Source organism: Pelodiscus sinensis, chromosome 7 (genome assembly GCF_049634645.1).
Source record: "Pelodiscus sinensis isolate JC-2024 chromosome 7, ASM4963464v1, whole genome shotgun sequence".
Classification (NCBI taxonomy): domain Eukaryota; kingdom Metazoa; phylum Chordata; order Testudines; family Trionychidae; genus Pelodiscus; species Pelodiscus sinensis.
The window spans coordinates 58,649,549-58,666,950 of NC_134717.1; the positions used below are offsets into that span (position 1 = coordinate 58,649,549).

General features: G+C 43.3%; 1 protein-coding gene across 10 annotated transcripts in view; it reads right to left on the bottom strand.

Annotated features, from left to right (window-relative positions):
• Positions 1–17,402, bottom strand: part of ERBB4 (erb-b2 receptor tyrosine kinase 4) — a 935,749-nt gene that overhangs the window by 33,427 nt on the left and 884,920 nt on the right. For 8 of the 10 annotated variants that reach the window (XM_075933940.1, XM_075933937.1, XM_075933934.1 and 5 more), the window contains 4 exons: positions 14,738–14,813; positions 12,012–12,158; positions 8,522–8,619; positions 5,252–5,422 (listed from right to left, as the gene is read on the bottom strand). In XM_075933940.1, the coding sequence (XP_075790055.1) occupies positions 5,252–5,422; positions 8,522–8,619; positions 12,012–12,158; positions 14,738–14,813 (492 nt within the window). Of the gene's footprint in view, positions 1–1,145; positions 4,123–5,251; positions 5,423–8,521; positions 8,620–12,011; positions 12,159–14,737; positions 14,814–17,402 lie in introns of those variants that run through there. The other 2 variants (XM_075933941.1, XM_075933943.1) reach the window with 2 other exon arrangements.

The following is a 17,402-nucleotide window of genomic DNA, read 5'->3' on the forward strand; positions in this document are numbered from 1 at the left end:
AGCTAATGACTCCCCAGTGTTTCCTGGGGCTCTAAGTCTGAGGCGGCGCTTCCACATTAACGGAGCCTGCCTTGGACTAATTTGAGGCTTCCCCATAGGGAGGACATGCAAGTTTGAGGTTGTTATTTTGGAAGTTATTAAATCGATTTTAGTTATTTTGAAATAGTTTCCTAGGGTGGACATAACCTAGTCCTGGTGTCTAGATGTTGAAGGTCATGTTACAAGAGTTGTCGTAGGGAAAGAGCCCACCCTTACTCACACTGCGCAGCACGGAGTAACACCGCTAATTTCCAAAGGACTGCTTACGGCGTGAGGTAATGTTGATCATCAGGCTAAGGAATCCATACTAAAAAGGTACCCTTCTCTAGCTAAGTCTGGCAGCATGTGTTTTGTTTGATCCCTACATATGAACTTCCCTCTCTTTTTTTTTCTGTCACAAATTTAGCATATTTTAAAGGGGCACAGTAAATTATCCTTCTTTTAGAATAAATCAGTAAATTGAACTGTGTGTATCTAATTTATTTTACATCAGCTTTGATGCTTGTTTATTTTCCTTTATTTTATACTCAGCCTAAACAATAAAATTAGACCCGACAGTTCCAATTTCTGTTTATAGCTAGGTTTGCTTTCTGGGTATTAAGCACAAAAACTACCTTGTTATGTTGGATTTCCAACACAGGGGTTAGAAATAGGCGCATGGTATTAGACATTTCCCAGGGACAAGGAGCTAAAACTGTTTCAAACTAGCCTTACAAAAAAAATTGATTAAACTCTAAAATCCATCCAAAACTTCTTAAGGGAGATGCAAAGCAGAAAGAGTAGAGGACATAGAATTAAAAAAATATATTTAAAAAGCAAGAAATGGTACCAAAACTAACTGGTAATATCCAAAAGGAGGTTCTTGATTACACAACTGATCTATAGATTTGACTTTGTACCAAATACTAAACCCACAAATTAAGGACAATGATAGAGTAGAGAAATATCTGGAACATTATCATTTAATGAAAGACATTCAGGATGGATTAGTAAAGGAAATGATTATTCCTAACAAAGTGTTTTGAAGAAGCAAGACAGCTAACAGAGGAACACTGTCAATATAATTTTCCTGAACTTTAAGATTGCCTTTGATACAGTATTTTATTAATCTACGAGCTCATCTGTTATGGTATTGGAAAGGAATTATAGCACTTGAATGAATAAGGCAATGACACAAACTAGTGGCAAGATATGTTGTGATTGCCAAAACTTACGAGAAGAAATTAACGAAACTGGATGCAAAGTTAAAAAACTAAGTTCTTGGTAGTATAAATAAAAGCATTAAGCCTTACATGAATCAGAGAGCTCCTGTCTTGCGGAGGAAATTGGATTAATAAAGAAGTCGCATTTGGGGAAAATAGAGACCATTCTGGTTGCTTTATGATGACTAAGATGCTAAATAAATACAGAGGGCAGTGTATGGCAGGAACCAATGAGGATAAAAAGGCAGCGTTAAATAAAATTCTGCTGTGAATAAGGTGTATATAATCTTATGTGGCACCATTTTGTTCAGCAATCCTGCCCCCTGAGAAGAAGAGATTTTGGATAGTGGGCACCTGGTTAATCTAGGAAGAAAAGGCCAAACGAGCTCCAATAGTTGGAAGTTAAAAGCTACACAAATTCAGACTAGAAATAGGGCCAAAAGCAGTGAAAGGTTAAGTACTGGGTGGTGGTGAATGCTCCAACACTTGCAATCGTTAAAAAGGTATCCAGTCCTGACTCTATGATGTATTCTAGTGCAAACACTAGTGCTGGGCTTAATGTAGAATTAAAGGTGAGATTCTCTAGCCTGTGTTATGCAAGGGATCACACTAAATCAAGGGTGGCCAAGAGGCTGCCCGCAAGCCGGATCCAGCTCACCAAGCCATGAGGTCCGGCTCACGGCCTTCTCACCAGAACCCTCAGGCAGAGAACAGCTCACCCTTTAAAGAGCCAACTGTTCTCCATTCTGGATAGCTGGGAAGGGAGGAGGGAGACTTCTCGTGCTATTCCCGCCCCCCAGCAAAATCTTAGCTCCCATTGGCCAATCTCTCAGTGTCCAGCCAATAGGAGCTGAGAATTTTTGTTGGGGATCAAATCGACCCCCACTGAGGTTTCCTCTTTCCTACAGGGTGCAGCTCTATGTCACTACTGCATATTAAACGGTTTTCTGTAGCTGTCTTAGGCACCCATGAATGGGGCTATAGATAAATGCAATGTCACCTTGCAGAGATTTAGACCCGTATAGCAGAAACTTCATACCTTTCCTTTGTAAAGAAGTGCTCCTACAACAGTTCAATGTCTTAAAAAAAGGGGGGGGGGGGACTCAGCGTTTCCTTGCTTTCATCCCGCTAGACTTGTGCGGTGGCACCCTGCACCCAAGGCATTCTGTGCAGTATGCACATTAGCCCCGCGCACTATGCATGCCTCATTTTGCAAATGACAAATGCAATCATTGTAAGGGCAAGGCGAGATGGTGCGTAAAAGTATTTTTCAGGCGCCTCATCTCCAGGAATGACTTGAAGGCTCCGCGGCATTTGGCTCTGTGTTTTGCCTTAACGAAGCAGCGCGGAGATTTTCACATCAAATTTAATTTCCCAGTAACAATGAGCATAAACGGCCGGAGCTGTATCCATTTATTTGGCATTCACAGTAATAACACTGATCATAATGAGTTCATTTAATATTAATATTCATTACACCAAACAAGCATAAATCCAAGTTACCCAAAGGAAACAGAATAAGCCAGACTCAAAGCATTCTATGTAGAGATTCTTGAAGGCATTTCGGTTCTATGAGATTCTTGTAATTGACATTCATCTGCACTCAAAATATGCACAGTAGAAAGAATACTTAAAAAAAAAGCTGCAGCGCATTTGGTTTTAAACCAACATGAATGTTTAGAGGAGGAACAATGGCAGCCTTATCTCCACTGGTTATTAAATATGATATTAAGTTTTCTGCATTAATGCAACTGCCGAGACAACAGAGCAAAGTTTATATCCAGAAAAAAAAACCATCTGTGTTAGAAATCAGGGGGTCTCTCTGGCAGCCCTGTACCTTTGGGTACATCTACACTGCAAGCTTATTTTGGAAAAAGCTATTCCGGAAGATATCTTTCGGACTAGCTTATATCAAAATAGAATGTCCACTTGCCTGTAGTGTGGATGCTCTCTCTTGATTTAGAGCCCCGGGAGGCACTGGGGAGGAGCTATTTTGACATAGCAGCAGTGGAGCATCCACACACCTTCTTCCAAAAGAACTTTTTCAGAAGAGGCATTATTATTCCTCGTGGAATGAGGTTTACCAACATTGGAAAAAGCCCTCCGTTATTTCGATTTTTTTTCGAAATAACGCAATTGCAGTGTGGACGCTAGTATTGGTTTTTCCAGAATAACAGTGCAGTGTAGACGCACCCTTGGACACAACATATCTGATTCACCCCTGAGGTTTTTCAGCATTACGTTGATCTAGCGTTACTGAAATATAGCCCTGGGTGTGCCTGCCTGGATATGTCTGCTGCCTGGTGACTCCTGTGAGAAGCATAAGACATGCAAAAGCTAGCAACGGGCCAGGCTTTCTGTGCTGACCCGAAACAGGGGATGTGGCTCAGAGTTTTGATGGTCAATATTTCTGTCACATGAGAGGAGTCCAGCAGCAGCTTTGAAAAATCAATTGTCCATTTATCGGCCACACCCTGTGCAGTCTCTTCTCTTCCCTCCCCCCCCCCCGAAAATAATGCCTGGGAATTAGGGTGAAAGGATCCCCATGGAGGAGGGATGCAGGCTGTGACTGGATTGTGTAGGCTCTCTATACCCTACCCCATAGCTCATTGGTTACACTGCATTCTGGGCCTTCCACAGCCCTTAACTGGCCCAGAAACTTTGGCCCAGAGAATGAAAACAATGGGAAAAGTATATTATGTTGGTTAAAATGCTATAGGGTGCTGTAGGAAAATTCAGAGCCATCATCCAGTCCCATTGGAAGCCTCGTGTCCGAAAGCATTGCCCTCTCAGCATCAGATGGCCCTGGTTTCCTCTTTATAATGTGACATTCTTCTCGGAAGAGGACTTGAAGGGGCGGGTCCCACTGGGTACATCTACACTGAAAAGAGAAACTCATGGCACCAAGTCTCTGGGCCTGGGTTAATGGACTCAGGCTCATGGTGCTAGCAATAGCACTGGGGGAGGTTTGGGCTCTGAAACTCATTCAGGAAAGCCTCAGTCGACTGACCCAGGCTCTCAGACGTGGCACTTTGGGGTTGTTCTTGCAATGTAGATGTGATGAGGGTTGCATGGATCCTGCTGGATCCATGCTCCGATAGCAGCTGGGAGGGAAGTCAGAGTGGTGAGGCTTCTGCCAAGCTTTGTGAGAGTTGGAGTCAAGAACCTTGATAATGGCAGCAACGCCCGGATGCTCCCACAAGTGGCAAGCCTGCAAGTTTACACTCATGATTTTCCCTACATGGAGATGAGGCCCAGTGAAAGAAAGTTTTCCAGTCTAAGGCCAGGTCTACACTAGACCCAGCAGCTGGGCATAAGGTATGCAACTCCAGTTCGCAGAATTCATAGCTAGAGTCGGCTTACCTTAACTGAGCTTGGCACCATCCCCAAAGTGACTCCTCCATCTCTCAGCTCCTTCTAGACATTGCTTGATTGGCTGTTCTTCAATTCACCTTCCTACTGACTGTCTTCCAATCCTTCCTCCTATTGGCTGGCTGCAGTGCAGCTGCCTTTAACCCTTGCCATGAGCCAGAGCGGGGCAAGTGCCCCAGCACAACATGAAAGATGTGAGGGGCTTATAGTATAGTAACGGAGCCCCTAGATAGACTGGAGAAAGAACTAGATTCCATCCTAGCTCAAGACACATTGAAAGGCTGGTGTACTTAGTTCCCTCTGCCCTCAGTTAAAATCCTTTACTGATCACGGAGCCGCACGGCAGACACCGTCAGAAAGACTCTTGATTACTGGCACTGATGATGCACTGTCCAGAAAGAACACCACATGATCATGCCATCTGAGACGTAGGACTAGCTGTTCAAGGAGCACGTCCATTCACTTGTGCACAGAGCGACTGATTTGGAATTCATGGAGACCCACTAAGCTAGGAACCCCAGCATGCGATTATTATAGTCACTCTCCAGCTCAAATTTTCCAGGGGTAACTCAGGCTTATGCTTGATTAGACCACTTAAAACTCTATTCGTGGTTTTGAGAGTCAGTAGCTGCTCTTACCCTGTTGGAGTCAATTCGGGCCCTGGAGGTGTAGACAGGCGGAGGAAGGTTAAACGCCTGAGGAACTAAGTATTCCTCGGCATCCATCATATCGTCCAGGTCTTCCTCGTCCAGCAGATTTTGGAAGAATTTGCTGTCGTTTGGGCTCGGGAGCTTCATCCGGTCATCACCCTGAATGTAGCAAAGGCCAGAGCAAGATAACAGAGATTAATTCATTTGATGAGGGTGGTTACCTGCTTTCCATGCCACCTCACAGTCATGGTGCAGTGTCCATGCATATTACTCAAGTTGCCCTCCATCTTCGCAGTTACATTTATTGTGATAAATTTGGCTGGGAATCTGATGGCAGGAGGGGAACAACTACATCCATCAAGGAACAATAAATGGTCTGCACTCCTGTTATTGATGTTTATTTTCTTTCTGTTTTCTTTCCATTTTTAACCAAACTCAATTCTGGACCCTGTAGAGCCGCTTCTGGCAAGGTTTGATGTATATTGTGAAATATTTGGGCCGTTAAGGCTAATGTAAGATGCTATTATATATGTATGGAGACCAGCTCTTTTTGTTTGTGTTTTTATTTTATTTTTGGTTTTAAGGACTTATTGCGTTCAATTCCCCTGTTAGCCATATGGAAGGTCATATAAGAATTTAATAAGAGGGAAATCAATAGGAATTATCCTGGTTAATGACATTTGGATTGAAGTAGTGCCCAGTCAGGGATCAGGGCCCGATTGTGTTACATACAAACACAGAACAAAAGAGCTCGCAAGCTATAGAAATTATGCTATAGCATGCTGTAGAACTCATCAGACAATTATATCTCTGCTATGGAATTCTATAGGTCGGTTGAAACATCCCATGGAGAGGGCATTTGCAGTGTTGTAGAAACCATGTTGGGACCAGGATATTACAGATCAGGTGGGTGAGGTCATATCTTTTATGGGACTAACTTCTGTTGGTGGAAGAGACCTGAAGAGGAGCTCAGAGCTTTTTCAAAGCTCGTCTCTTTCACCACCCTTAAGTTGATCTCCTCAAAGGCTATGCCTACACTACGAGTTTTCTCGGCAAAAAATATGCTAATGAGGGACTCATTTGCATGAGTCACAGTCCCACTTGAATATTTTCTGCCGATCCATTTTTCCTCTAGGGGTTTTTGTGCAAAAACAAGCACTGTGGACATTTTCTTTTTGCGCAAAACCCCCTTTTTCCGCAAGATCGGTATAACTCATTTTTTGGGGCATAAGGATCTTGCAGAAAAAGGGTTTTTTCCACAAAAAGGAAACATCCACACTGCTTGTTTTTGCGCAAAACCCCCTAGTGCAAAAACGGATCTGCAGAAAATATGCAGGTGAGATTGTGACTCATGAAAATGAGTCCCTCATTAGCATATTTTTTCCAAGAAAACTTGTAGTGTAGATATAGCCAAATATATTACCTCAGCCATAAAGAAGTTATATAACATAGGACTTCTCATAAGGGCAATGACACCAGTGTTGCAATAGAGTTAAACTGAGAAGAGCATTTGGCCTTCATTATCCTCACAGACTACTAAGGAAGAGGTCACCTGGGTGACCTCAAAAGACGAAATATCTGCCAGATTATAATAAAATACCTTGACAATGAGATTCAAAAGGAAGCACCAAAGAATGCAATAATTGTTTGTAGTTAGTGAAATAACTATGCTGGCAGGTTTCCTGAGGCCTTCGTTTTTCAGAACAATGCTCTTCTTTGAGCTCAGAGAGGAAAATTGGTAGGAAAAGGACCCATTATGATGCTATTACTTGTGCTATTGTTTTACAGATTGAACTGTTCCACCGACTTGCCTGCCTTGCTCACAGTGAGTAAGCCTATCAGAATCTGACCCATGCTGATTCCACATTCTGGTCTCTGGTATTTCACAATTCCGGTTTTGATTTTTTTTATTTGTCTCCATTTGTTTGTCCAACCTGTTCTTTGGAGAATCCCTGTTACTGTAGATTTTTTTAACCTCCCTTGGAAGCCTACTTGAGAGCTTAACTACCCATAGCATGAGAAAATTTTCTGAATGTCTAATCTGAAATTCCCTTGCTGCAAATTCAGCATATTCTTTCTTGTCCAATCTTCAGTGCACATGGAGAACAAGTGATCACTGTCCTTGTTAGAACAGCTCTTCACATATAACATAGTGTGCCCTCCAATACAGAAAAGATGTGGACTCAACTGGACAAAGTCCTGCAATGTACATTGTTAGGGGGATGGCGTGCAGGACTTAGGAGGAGAGGCTGAGGGATTTGGGCTTATTTAGTTTGCAAAGAGAAGAAAAAGGGGGGGGAGGGATTTGATAGCAGCCTTCAACTTCCTGATGGGAGGTTCCAAAGAGGATGGAGAAAGGCTGTTCTCAGTAGTGATGGACAATGGTGTCAATGGTGTCAAGTTTCAGTGGGGGAGGTCTAAGTTGGATATTAGGAAAAACTATGTCACTAGGGGTGTGTCTAGACTACATGGCTCTGCAATGGAGCCATGTAGATGAGTTTACTAGACATAATAAACGAGGCATGCCGGAGCGGTCGACAAAGGCTTCCTTTGTCGACCGCGGAGCATCTAGACTGCCCACTGTGCCGGATCAGCTGATCGTCGGCACAGTGCGGCGGCCATTTTGATGTAAATGAAGCAGGGATTATTTAAATCGCCGCTTCATTTTGCTATGTCTAGTAAACTCATCTACATGTCTCTGTCGATGGAGCCATGTAGTCTAGACACACCCTAGGAGGGTGGGGAAGCACTGGGATGGGTTCCCTAGGGAGGTGGTGAAATCTCCATCCCTAAAGGTTTTTAAATCCCAGCTTGACAAAGCCTCAGCTAGGATGATTGAGTTGGGGTTGGCCCTGCTTTGGGCAGGGGGCTGGACTCAGTGACCTCCTGAGGTCTGTTCCAACTCTAGGATTCTATGAGTCTATGATTTCACTAGGAGGGTGGACCAGCACTGGAATGGGTTATGTCATGCCTGTATATATTAAGCTGCCGTATAGTATTTGTCAATGTTTTCAAGAAGAGGCGAGTCAGGCACCTGGCAGGGATGATCTAAGTTTGCTTGGTCTTGCCTCAGGGCAGGGGACTAAACTAGAGGGCCTCCCAAGGTTCCTTCCAACCTGATATTTCTATGATTCTATCATCATCACAACTGCAGTTTTCCTTCAGCGGGGTTGAGAGAGCTTCTGACACACACAGATTAGTTTTAAGTTTTTTAAAGGCAGAATTAATATGATTTCCAGAGGTACCACAGTTGCTGACCTGAATGACCAGGTATCTTTGAGGGTCTCGAGCCATTCTAGAAAATTCAGCCGCTAATTCCTTGAATTTAGGCCGACTGTCAGCATCAATCATCCAGCCTGGGGACAGATGTAAAAAGAAAACAAGGAATACAGTTAGCTTTTGAACTACATTTGAAACAATCCCGGGTTTGAGGTGGAACCCCGCCCTTTGTGAATGTGGTGTGCAGAAGAAAGGAAATACAATTCACTTGCTCAGGAAAATTGGAAAGATCATCATAAACACTGCTTCTAAAACAGAGGAAGATCGATCTTGTGGTGAAGGCACTGGAAATCTAGATTCATTTCCTAGCTTTGTTGTCGTTGGGCCTTGGGCAAGTAGCTTAAGGTCTCTGCCTCAGTTTACCCTCTCTAAAATGGGGGAAAATACTATTATTTACTAATACTTTCTAATTCCCCTCCTTTGTTAGTCATGTCTGTTTAGATCTTAAATTCTTTATGGGCAGGGGATGTATTTTCCTATAGATCTATACCATCCCTTGCATGATGAGACCTTTATTTCAATCAGGGCCTCTAGGCATGATCATAATACCACAAGTACAATAAACATTTCAATCTGATCTGCTATTCCACAGGCCCTACCAGACTGTTAGCTGGTGATGGCAACATTAATACAAGGTGACTCCAACAGATCTAAACACTCTAACCTCCCTCTCTCCCTCCTCATCATGTATCGGCTCTACTGTAACATTGTTTGCAGGCATAAGACTGCTGCAGGCTACGGAGATTATTGAGACACTTGCTACCGTTAAGCAAGCAAGGACTCCCCACACCCATTGGAAAGAACAGCCTCCTCTTGGTGAAGCAACCGAGACCTGCTGGCGTTTCTCCGTGCCAACCTCTTCTACCAAAAGCTTCTAGTGGCAGTTGCTAAGGAACATCTCGGTGACATGGGCGGTGTCTCCGGCGGTGTCTCCTACAGTGGTGGTTTTCACACTTTTCTTCTCGTGACCCAGTTGATGGCTGAGACCCAGCCTGAGGGTGCGAGATTTGAGGTGTCGGAGTGGGCTCCTGCTTTGGAGGGGGTCAGGGCTGGGGCAGGAGAGGCTTGCCTTTTGTGGCTCCTGGCCAGCAGTGCCGTGGGGTGCTAAGGCAGCTTCCTGCCTCTTCTAGCAGCACAGACCAGTCTGTGCCCCAGAAGCAGCCGGCCGCAGGTTCCCAGCCAATGGGAGTGCGGAGCTAGTGCTCAGGGCAGGGGCAGTGCGCTGCTGGCTGCTTCTGGGGCGCAGCGCAGTCTGTGGTCTGTGCCTCAGCACCACCTGATCCACCCGCAGGAACAAGCCCCAGTGCCCGACATTCCACCACCCAGTCCTGGGTCGCGAGTGGTAGTCTGACAACCACCGGCCTACAGCCTTATTACGCTGAAGGTGTGATCAAAGTACAAGACCCAACACCCCCTCAGCCAGAAGGAAGTTTGGTAAGAATATTAAAAGATTAGGGGACACCATTAGCTGCCGTTCCCCCAATGGTAGATGTTCAGAACATGCACGTTCCCTGTATCTCCTTCCAACACTACAGCACTGTTTCTTATTCAACTGGAAATGTGTTCTGCTAAACCACGGTCCTCATGGTCCTCCCCTTTTGTATAGTTAGCTCTTCGAGTCGACTTCCCCACCTCCATGCTGTTGCATCAGTAGCTGCCTTGCTCTTTTAGCCTCTGTGTCTTTTAGAGCCCATAAGGATTCTACGATCCTTTCTAAAAAACTTCTGTGTGTCAGTATTCCTGCCAAAGTGAAAGGGACTCCTCACATGCCGTATGGACTCTTCAGCATCATGCGGAATTAGTTTCTATGGCAGAAATGAAATGTTGAGGAGCGTTCCTATATTAAAGGAAATGTCATGCGAGTCTTACAAAAATAGCAGCTGAGCCACAAACAATCAAAGCGCATAAGGGGCTGATTGCCTTTCCACTAGCCTTGCTGACATGAGGGCAGTCTGCAAAAAAACAAAAAATAAAACAAAACAAAACACAAAAACCCAAAACACAAAAAAAACCTTCTATTTATTCCTATCAGAATTGTTTGTGTTTGCATTTCAGGGCCCATGTATATTCCGATGGACAGTGCTAAAGATTCAGATTCTATTTACTCACAGATTGTGGATAGTACATGAAATTCCATTACAAATGACCTCATAATGTCCAAGCGGTGTGCCTCACACCTACAGCCTTTCCTGAGATTGGTGTTACAGTCATTGGCTTCTCTGCTAATACTTCCAAAAAGCAAGTGAACATAAGAACGGCCATACTAGGTCAGACCAAAGGTCCATCTAGCCCAGTATTCTGTCTGCCGACAGCGGCCAATGCCAGATACCCCAGAGGGAGGGAACACAACAGGTAATCCTCACGTGAGCTCTCTCCTGTCACCCATTTCCAGACAGGGGCTAGGGACACCATTCCTACTCATCCTGACTAATAGATTCACGGAGGTTAGGTCCATCAATGGCTATCTAGTTCTTTTTTGAATCCTGTTAAAGTTCTAGCCTTCACCACATCCTGTGGCAAGGAGTTCCACAGGTTGACTGTGCGCTGAGTGCAGAAAAGTGACAAGCTTCAGGTTACAAATACAACTCCGGGAAGAGAGAAATCCCACTTTCTTACTAAGAATATGTATATTTTCCTGCTCCAGTTTATCTTTCTTAATTTTTCACACAAAAGTATCAGAACTAAGTGAAATTAACTTACAGTCATCTCTTTGTTCAGACATGGGCCTTTCCCTTTTGATTAAGTCAGAAACACCACCGAGATATTCCTAATTCTTTTTTAATTAGAAATCTAGGTTTCAAGGATCCATTTGTGTGTGCATCTCTGTCTTTCTCTCACAGGGAGGAAAGGCTAGGTACGAGAGAATCGAGATATAAACTATTTTAATTTTTTGCTAAAATATGAAATGTCCATAAACTACAGGGTCTGACTAAACAAGCAAAAACAAATCTTCAGTTGTGGCAAATTTGTGATATTGATTCCATTTCTCTTTAATAACAAAGCATTGTGGATTTCTTTCCTCAATATCTGAGATTTTTGTTTTGGAACCAACTCTACTTTTTGCCACCTTGAATGCTGGGCGATCCATGTACCGTAATTATGTTTAATGCTATCATTTTTACATCAAAATCAATTGTCATGGAAATGACAAATGTTTGCAATAACAATCATACCATTTTGACTTCATAGTGAGATGCACGATACCATCTGACAGTAATAAGAAGCAGAGCTAACACAAACCCTTCGCAGCTAAACTCATATCCTTTGCAATTGGAAAAAAGAAGGTGCATGCTATGTTCAAATTTATAAAAGCTTAGGAAGCTTTTTGTTTTGGACGAGCCTGCATTATTAGCAAGCAAGGATCCATTTATGGGCATGGCTCTCTGTCTCTCTTCTCAATGACTGCAGATGTAATGGAATATGCTCCGCTAGCATTGCCCATAGTGAGATTAAAACAACAGGAACTCACATTTCACCATCACCATGTAAACATCAATGGTGCAGATGGGAGGCTGGGGCAACCGTTCTCCTTTCTCTAGCAGGTCTGGAATTTCTCGTGTTGGGATTCCATCATAGGGCTTTCCTCCAAAGGTCATAAGTTCCCAAATAGTGACACCTAGCAACAAACAAGTATAGGATTAAGAGTTTCAGAGGGGTAGCCGAGTTAGTCTTTAAAGTGCTACCAGACTATTTCTTGTATTTTAAGTTTTTCCTGTTACAGACTAACAAAATATGTACAGTAAACTTCCGATAATCTGGCACCTTTAGGACCCAGGGGGTGCCGGATTATCAGATATGCCGGACTATTGGAAGGGGGGGGCTATGAGGGGTCTGGGGTGGGGTGGGGGATGCCACCCCAGACCCTTCATAGCCCCCTCTTCTGATAGTCCGGCTCTGCCCCAGGCATCCCTGATTCAGCCGCTGCTGGTCAGTTTCAGCAGCGGGTGAATCGGGGACACCTGCGGCAGAGCAGCTGGGGTGCTGCCGGGATGGTCCGGTAGTGCTGCCCCTCAGCGCTGCAAGACCAACCCGGCAGCACTCCAGCTGCTCTTGGGGACGCCTGGGACACAGCAGCTGGGGTGCTGCTGGGTTGGTCCTGTAGCGCTGCCCCTCGGGTTACAAAGTGACGAATTGGTCTCATTCATCCTCAGAAGCAGTGCATGTATAAAGCATCCGTAACTTGCTCTGATTTATGCTGGATCCACCATGGAAAGACTATTGCAAGCCTGTGTAACAGCACTTGAGTTCAATTCTAACACTCAGGTCTCTTGTTTGTACTGGGTTAAGAACGGGGGCAGGCTAACAGATATGGGAGAATCAGAACAAACCAAAGGTGTAAAGTGCAGGCATGACAGGTATAGAAGACTAAGGACAAATAAATGGAGACAATAACAAAAGAATATGTCCTGTTCTTTTATCATATCAAAATGGAAAATGAATGGCTGATGTACACTATTATTGTAAGGGGGGAAAAAACCTAAAGATGTTCTCTAAATTACAGCATCAATTTCCCGTAATGATGCATAGTTGAATAAGGTTATGTCATTATCTTTGCCCTGCAAGTCATTCACAGTCAGTTGTGTTGTTTTCTCTTAAAGCACCTTTTGGATTTGGATTATGATAATGCTATGATTTAAACCCGGGATCCTCCTTTTGAATAGCCGGAGGATTTTTTTTTTTTTGGCAGCTAAGCAGAAAGATAAATAACGTATTCCACAAGTAACAGAATTTATCCCAAAAGACAATCTTTAATATTAAAAATACGGCTGCTTTCTCAACTCTCTCCTTTGTTTTGCTTTTATGTTATTGTAAAGGTCATTTAAAATATGCCTCCAGCCTGGTAATCATATTTTGCAGACTGTCACTTCTAATCTGAGGAGAGAGAGGGAAAAATACATATCCATGAAACATGCATTTATTTTCTCCCTCATTCACCTCCACGCTGATGTTTAATAACTAAATTTTGTCAATCGTCTGGTTTTCTTCTTTCCATGTACAGGTGTGTTGGGCTTCCTGTTTGAAATTGAGTGGCATAAATAATGGAGAAAGATGTATATTTTGCTAACTTGGTCAATACACAATTTGCGGGGGGAGGGAAGGTAAGCTGCTTTATGCATACTATTTTAATATCCTATAATCATATATTTGTCTTAACTGGACAGACAAAAGGACAGCTACCTGGTAATAGCAAAGAATGAATTTTACTGCTACCCACAGGTAAAAGTGAGTAATGAATTTCGAAACACGTCTGTTTCCAGCAACAGAAACTTTGGCCGAGGTCCAGTATCTCTAATTACCTATTATGGGTTTGATGCTATGAAATTCCATTTAGAAAGGGTGCAGGTTACTGCCTCACTAACAGCTGGACAAGATAAACAGGCAAACAACTAAACAGATGCTGAACAGCTCATTATGATATGGTAGTTAACGCAATTAAATAAACTCTCCAAATATTGAAATCACTTGGTTTTCAGTTTAGAATTGGTGAGAAAGGTCAGGCCACAAAGAATCTGAAGTTGTTCAGGAAATTAAACCTAAGCCTCTATAAGTCAGCCTCTGTTTTCTTTTCTCCTCCCTTTCCTGCTTCTCTCTTGCTGTATTTGTATGTGTGTGTGTGTGTGTGTGTGTGTGTGTGTGTGTGTGTGTGTGTGTGTGTGTGTGTGTGTGTGTGTGTGTGTTATATTCCCTTTTATCTGACTGTAGTACAGAAACTCCCATAAGCCAGAAAATATTTTTTTGACATTCCTGGCTTTCAGAGTTTGGTTTTCAAAGAACTGTTGGAAATTATGACCCGCAGTCATATTTCTACCAGTCTGTGGCAAAACTGAAAGAGGCTTTTTTCTGTCACAACAATCTGCCAAACTGCTACCAACACAGAGCTTCTGGCAGGCAACCCAGAAGGGACATTGTGATAATGCATTTTAGTGAGCAGGGAAGTAACACAGAAGACAGGTAACAATGCTATTTAGAAGAGAGTGTAACAATGCTATTTAGAAGAGAGTGTGTGTGTGTGTGTGTGTGTGTGTGTGTGTGTGTGTGTGTGTGTGTGTGTGTAATTAAATAGAGGAAACACAAGATAACAGTTATCCCCTTTAGGAAATATGGGTTGATAATTAAACATCAGTGACACAATAAAAGAACTTCATGTATTTCACAAGAGATGAACTTGTAAGCACAATCACATGGAAGATTTACCATAGCTCCAAACATCGCTTTGATGGGTGAATTTCCTGTAGTGTATACATTCCAGAGCCATCCACTTAATGGGCATCTTGGGAACAAAAGAAAGACATGGAAGTTAGAATAATAATATGAATCGGTTCTAAACCCAGGTTTCCCTCTCTCAGGTACTAATTTAAAAACTCCAAAAGTTAGAAAATTAAAAAAATAGTAATAAGGCTCGCAACAATAAATTAAATAAATGCTTGGCCAAACTCCATGCTCCTTCACATGCAAGGAGCCCTCAGAGAAATGGTGTAGCAATGATTTACGGTCTGTGCCACCCCACGGAATCCTTCATGTCCTGCTTTAAAGTGGGATTGCTTGGAGGATGGAAGTTGCCTTGGGGTACATCTACACTGCAACACTATTTCGAGATAACTAGCACTGTTCCAAAATTACTGCCTGCTGTGTAGACGTAGACTAAGTTATTTCGAAATAGTGTCAAAATACAGTCAAGCTGGAGAGCTTCTTACTCTGACTCCTGTAACCCTCAGGCTACGTCTACACTGGCCCCTTTTCCGGAAGGGGCATGTAAATTTCATGAGTCGTCGTAGGGAAATCCACGGGGGATTTAAATATCCCCCGCGGCATTTAAATAAAAATGTCCGCCGCTTTTTTCCGGCTTTTAAAAAAGCCGGAAAAGAGCGTCTACACTGGCCCCGATCCTCCGGAAAAAGCGCCCTTTTCCGGAGGCTCTTATTCCTACTTTGAAGTAGGAATAAGAGCCTCCGGAAAAGGGCGCTTTTTCCGGAGGATCGGGGCCAGTGTAGACGCTCTTTTCCGGCTTTTTTAAAAGCCGGAAAAAAGCGGCGGACATTTTTATTTAAATGCCGCGGGGGATATTTAAATCCCCCGTGGATTTCCCTACGACGACTCATGAAATTTACATGCCCCTTCCGGAAAAGGGGCCAGTGTAGACGTAGCCTCATTGTATAAGGAGTAAGGGAAGTTGGAGGAAGAGGGCTCTATTTCAAAATAAGATACCCAATTCAGGTAGCTCAATTTGAGTAGCTCATTTTGATGTAAGCCCTGCAGCGTAGACGCACCCCTTGGTGTTGTTGTACACATGTAAAGAAAAGAAGAGCAGGGACTCAGTATTGGGAATGGTGGCGGAGTCCATGTAAAGAGTTTAAATAAAGAGAACAGAATAGATTTTGTCCCACAGGGAACAGTGAGGTAGGAAATAAGCAGAGCTTTCTATTAGCAACTCTTCATCCCACCCAAACTTGGGTTTGATTTCATATTGCAAAATGCCGAGGTGACAAGGTGGTTCCAGTTTATCTGAGCTACCCGTTTGCCCAATATAATGACTGTGTCCAAACTGAGGTAGTTTGGAGAAAGGGGAACCCTTTTGATTTTGACCAGGTTTTGCAAAACCAAAGCCCACTTGCTAGTGAAGATACGGAGCAGCCGATGTAGCCAGCAGGAAAGCTCTCAGGCCATGAGTTAACGTCTCTGTTTCCTGACATACGAGGGGAGGGGACGTGGGTGAAGGGGTTCAAACCCACCAGCCCTCTGCAGCCAAACACCCGTTGACTTCAAATGGGCGGAGTGTGAAACAAACATTGTCTTGTAGCACCGGAGCCTCAGGGTATACGTTATATCCTACCCAGTAAGGAGCATTTTCTTTTGCAAGCATCCAACAATTCATTGAAAGGAACCTTCCTCTCCTCCCCACCCCACACCAAATACACCTACAATTGCAGGTGCCCTAGTAAAATTGTAATGGATGTATAAAGCAGTAAATAGGTCTGCCTCAGGAAAATGTCCTGTGTAGCTGAGTAGAGAACTGTAATCTCTATATTGACAGGCAGAGACATCTTTCTCTCTTAAATTCTATAGGTTGTTTGATGCCCTTTATTGTAAGGAAATCATCTTCTACTGAGTTCTATAGAAACCTATTTAATTTCTGCAGAAGTCTATTAAATTCCATAAGACTTTTCCAGACAGGAGCAATTTCAACAGCAGAGCTGTATTATTCATCAGCTGCCTAAGCCCTCCTTAGCAAAATTACAGTATAGCTTGAAATGAAAACAGTTTCTAGGTTGGGAAGCAATACTCTCCGAAGCAGGACAGACCTTTCCGGTGCATGCATCCTGCCCCAGTCCCCAGTAGTGTGTTCGGGCCCGGGAGTTTGGGAAACTCAGCAAGAGCTGAGGAAAGGAATGGGTGGAGAAGAGATAGAGGGGGTACTGAAGGGGAGATCAGAGGACCTGGAAGAATCACAGAGGGCTGCCAGATCGCCAGAGGGTCCTTGCAGTGCTAGTGGGTTGGAAAGCAGCCACTGACAATTGCTGTGAAAATAACTGATTTTTCAGTTCTCCAGTATTTTTTGAGGGAAAAAAGGGTTTTCACTTGACCCAATTTTTTAAAAATATTTGGAGAATGGAGACGTTAAAAAAAAAAAAGTCCCTTCATTTTGGCTTGAAGGACACATTTTGTTCAACCCAAAGTGACATGTTTTCTTTCACTTTTACAAAACCCCCACACATTTCAATTTATATTAACATCGGCTTTAAAAATAAATTTCAAAATGAAAAAGGAATTTGGAAAAAAAAAGCCTTGAAATGTTGAAAGATATTTTTGGATTTTTTTCCGTTATTTGCCAAAACAACTGAGCACATGCTGCACGAATTAG